This window comes from Pinus tabuliformis, chromosome 3_2, assembly GCF_031772625.1.
Source record: "Pinus tabuliformis cultivar Carrire ecotype Pingquan chromosome 3_2, CPIR1, whole genome shotgun sequence".
Lineage (NCBI taxonomy): Eukaryota > Viridiplantae > Streptophyta > Pinopsida > Pinales > Pinaceae > Pinus > Pinus tabuliformis.
The window spans coordinates 304,977,608-304,982,749 of NC_142302.1; the positions used below are offsets into that span (position 1 = coordinate 304,977,608).

At 42.0% G+C, this 5,142-nt stretch overlaps 1 protein-coding gene across 1 annotated transcript; it reads left to right on the plus strand.

Annotated features, from left to right (window-relative positions):
* The first annotated feature begins 4,420 nt into the window (after window positions 1-4,420).
* On the plus strand, window positions 4,421-4,942 carry LOC149180772 (uncharacterized). Its single transcript, XM_089413984.1, has one exon. The coding sequence runs from the start codon at window positions 4,421-4,423 to the stop codon at window positions 4,940-4,942; it is 522 nt and encodes a 173-aa protein (XP_089270110.1).
* The last annotated feature ends 200 nt before the right edge of the window (window positions 4,943-5,142 follow it).

Here is a 5,142-nt window from a genome sequence, read left to right on the forward strand (position 1 = left end):
ATCAGATCATAACTTTAACGGAGAAATTGAAGGATCTTCAACCAATGCGGCCAACCAGAACCAATGTATGGTACACACACTACATGGCAGAAGGGCATGTCGCAACAAAATGCCCAAGGTTGCGGGGAATTAATCATTCGGGGGGGATCACAGGATCGTCAGGGACTCAACCAATTTTCGAAGTTGCGGCAGTAGGAGCGCAAGGAATTTTTCCCAGAAAAAATAACCAAGAATATTGTGAGATATGTAGAATGTATGGACATCTACGGATGTGCCCGATACTATAGAATTACTCTAATGTCCCTAATAAAAACTACTACGAGTTTTGTGCATCCACAACACATCACACTGACCAATGTCGAGCACCGGATGCTCTAGCAGAATGGCTAGATAGGTCGACGTTTAGGATTAATGAGTTCAACCAGGGAGGATAAGCAAGAAATGGGAGAGGAAGAAGAAAGGGAGGAAGAGGCCCCATAAGGTGTTACAACTGTGACCAGGAGGGACACGTCGTGAGGGAATTCCTGCTCCCTAGGAGACCATGGTGTTCACAATGTAGAATTAATACTCACGCCACGGAGGATTGCCCGAAACTCATTGCAAAGTGGAAAGAAAGGACCAGACAAAGGGGGGCTAACCTGGTTAACGCCGAACCTCGTACCAACGATGGTCTTCCCGCAACCAATATCAATATAGTTACAAGAGGGGGAAAGAAGACGGGGGAGGATTGTAGTACAATGGACCCACCCTTGATCGTTAAGGCAACATCCCCAAAGAAATCATATCAGCCTGAGTGAGAAAAACAATATTATCACGAGGCGGCTAAGTTATTCAAAGGGATGACTGAGGTGAAGGAAGATTAGAGATAGAATGGCCACACACTCAATAGTAATCATTCGATTGAAGAATGGTTTAAATTATTCATGTAGATCATCGAAGATGAATACATTCTAAAGGAGTTGCGAAAAAGTTTAAAGGTAACATTATCAAAGGAGGAAGGGGAAGCAAAACGATCATCTGCCAATCTACCAAAAAAACATACCAGAAGGGTGCGACGAAACAAGAAGAGAAGCAGAATGGAATTCAGAATCAATGCTCAGGATACGGGGTTCCAAATGAGGGACACGATGCTGGACCTGGGATCGGATGTAAACATCCTTCCTAGGAAAACATGGGAGGCAATGGGGAAACCACAACTAAAATACTTGCCAATTCGATTAAGAATGGAAAATCAGTACTGTATCCTACCCATTGGAAGGCTAGAGAATGTAGAAGTAGATGTGGCAGGGGTGAAGATGCACACTGAATTCGAAGTGATCGACATAATGGGAGATAAGGACCCATACCCAACACTCCTTGGGATCGATTGGGCATATGAAAACTATGTTGTCATCGACCTAAAGAAAGAATTGATGATTTTCGAAGTAGAAGGAATGAGAGTGATACAACCCTTGGACCCTTATCAAGGACCCAAGTTCACAGAACCCATGGATGACAGGGATGAGGCAGGAATTCTAGACCAGATATATGCACTGACAGCGCGAAAAAGGGAAGATTACATAAATCCTACTGCAGGAGGATTTGTTAGCTAGAGGAGTATTCAAAGCTCGGAGACTGGTTCAGAAGCTGTGTGGGATGCATGGTAGCAAGGCAGATATGAACTCAATACCAGATGTTGTGAAACGATAGGCCAGATCAATTGGATAGGAGCAGAGGTAAGCGACTATCCCAAGTTCCACAACATTGAACCAGTGGACATCTTCTTGAACAAAGTAGACAAAGAAATGAGGGAAGATCAAAAGATTCCATTTCTTGATATTGTACTCCTTGCCACACTGGCAAGATGGTGGAGAACACACTTCAACACACTGTGAGAATGGGAAACTATAAAGAAAGCTATGAGCAAGAGGTTCGGCGAGGAGGAAGACTGACCACAATATAATATGAAATACAAAGGTAATTCAAGTCCCAAGAAGCACATAGAGGCCTACATAAAAAGTTGGGAAAGGCAAGGAATTCCGAAAGAACTTTGGGTACATGTATTCATACTTACTCTAGGTACCGTTCCTCGAGCTTGGCACGTGCAAGAGGAACTCTAGAGGCAAACTTCGGCTTGGAGACACAATTCATTAGCAACTTCTCATTCAGGAGTGATAATACATGCATGACTGAGATACTGCATGAAATAAAAAGAGTTCCGTTCACCATAGGAAAATTAGTTGAAGGTTGTAGTGATGAAAATTTCCTACAGTGTCTTTATGACATAGACTCTCCAGAATATGCAACCTGCAACAAAATGGACACAGAACCAGACGAAGATGGGTTAGAAGGATTGAGACACCTGACCTTTGAGGAAATAGAGGGAGAAAGAGACATACGGGAAAGTCCCTCAGGAGAAGGCGCTCACCTTCTACCGATGAAGCTAAGAAAACAAAATGTTGGGATGGAGGATAAACCCAAAATGGCGTCGGTGGGAGATTATTGGGATGAAAAAATGACAAAATAAATTTTTGACCTGTTGCAGGAGTATCAGGACTTGTTTCCAGCATCAATAGCAGAGCTAAAAGGAATAAAAGGGGACAAAGGGGAGATGAATATTGTTCTGAGGCCAAATGCCTGCCCAGTAAAGCACATACCGTATAGACTAAACCCCATGGTGAAGGAAAACGTTAAGAAGGAAATCGACAAAATGTTGGAAGCAAGGATTATATTTTCAGTAGATGAAGCAGAGTGGATAAGCCTAATAGTCATACAAAACAAGAAGGATGAGACATAAATCAGGGTCCGCATTGATTACAAAAGTCTCAATAATGCATGTGTGCATGATCCATTCCTGACACCTTTCAGTAATGAAGTCCTGGACAATGTGGCGGGCAATGAAGCATACTCATTTAAAGATGGATTCTCGAGCTACCATTAGGTTCTAATAACCGAGGAAGACAAATGGAAGATAACATTCACTACTGAATGGGGGTCATATGCATACAACGTGATGCGGTTTGGATTGAAGAACACATCGGCGGTATTCTCGAGGATTGTCATAGCGACATTCCGAGACTACATTCATAGGTTTCTAGAGGTGTACATGGATGATTGGACAATATATATCCTGCTGAAGAAACACACATGCTTACTAAGGGCCATGTTTGAAAGGTGTTGACAATTGAAAATTTCCTTAAACCTTAAGAAGTACATGTTTGCAGTCCTGTTTGGAACACTACTAGGCCACATCATCTACAAAGATGGAGTATGCGTAGACTCGATGAAGGTTGCAGAAATTGTCAACATGGAGCCGCCACACAAAGTAAATCAACCGAGTTCCACTCTGGGCCATACAGGGTATTACTGACGCTTCATCATGAATTATGCATCAATCATAGCCCCAATGGAGAAATTACTGAAAAGGACAGAAGTGTTCGTTTGGACTGAGGACTGTCAAGTAGCATTGAATAAATTGAAAGAGAAACTAGTAAGTGCCTTGATCCTTGTCTATCCATATTGGAACAAAATGTTTCATGTGCATATTGATGCCTCAGGGATCGTGCTAGGAGCAATATTACCACAATCAAGGGAAAGAAATATGTATCCCCCGATGTATTACGCCAACAGAAAGTTGTCAACTACAGAAAGGAACTATATGACAATAGAGAGGGAGGCCTTGGCCATGGTCTATTCTCTGTAGAAGTTCAAGCATTACTTGTTGGGAGCGTCATTCAAGTTTTTCACAGACCATTCTGCACTGAAGTACTTAGTAAACAAACCAGTATTAGAAGGTAGGATATGCCGATGGTTATTACTATTCCAGGAATTCACTTTCGAGGTGGTTATAAAACCTGACAGATTGAATGTCGGGCTAGATCATTTGTCACGACTGGAGACTGGAGAGAATGAAGGAGCACTAGATGATCAGTTACCTGATGCCAACTTGTTCAGAATAGAGGCGGTCCCGGATCACTTAGAAGAGATTGTTGCACTACTGACAATAGGGCAATGCCCAGAAGGGTATACAACAACATAGAGGCGACACTTAATAGTAAGGGTAGCAGATTAACAACTAATTGCAGGATACCTCTTTAATATAGGCCTGGACAAAGTAGTGAGACGCTGCATACTTTAGCATGAAATAGAATATGTGTTATGGGAATGTCACGTAGGGATCGCAGGAGGCCATGTGGGAGGAAAAGCCATCGCAAGGAAGATATTGCATGCAGGACTATGGTGGCCAATCCTTCACAAAGATTCTAAGGAATATGCTAAGAATTGCGATGTCTATCAGAGGGTTGGGAAATCTTCCAGATGGGATGACCTACCTTTAAACCCCGTTCACATAGTCCAAATCTTCGAGAAGTGGGAAATAGATTTCAGTAGACCCATTACACCACTAGCAAGGCATTCACGTGCGAGATGCATAGTAACCACTATGGAATACCTCACTATATGGGAAAAATCAACACTCGACAGAGACTGTACAGTTGACATTGCCGCAAGGTTTATTTTTGGGAACATAATATCAAGATTTGGATGCCCAAAGAGCCTGAAAAGTGACCAAGGAACACATTTTATAAATGAAACCATAGAGGCTCTTCTAAATAATTTCATGATTCAACGTAATAAAAGTAGTCCATATCATCCACAGGCCAATAGGACTATTGAAGCATTCAACAAGATATTGGAAAAGGGTCTCACAAAGATTATATCAACGAATAGGGAAGAAAGAGTACCAGCAACTCTATGGGCATACAGAACAATGGTGAAAATATTTCTCAAACAAACACTGTTTCAGCTAGTATACAGGAAGGAAGCAGTGGTGCCAACAGAGTTCATAATACCAAGCATGTTCATATATGAAGCAACGGGAATGACAGACAATGTAGCATTAAGAGAAAGACTAAGCCAACTAATGGAACTTGACGAATCCAGATTCTTGGCCGAGTTTCATTAGTCAATGGAGAAAAGAAGGCAAAAATATTGGCATGACAGGCATATCAAGAAGAGGACATTCAAAGTTGGGGATCACGTATTACTATATGACAACAAGTTTAAAAAAATCCTAGGTAAACTACAGATGCACTGGCTGGGCCCGTTCATAGTTGCGGAAATCAGAGATTCTGGAGCGGTAAGATTGGCACAACTGGATGGAGT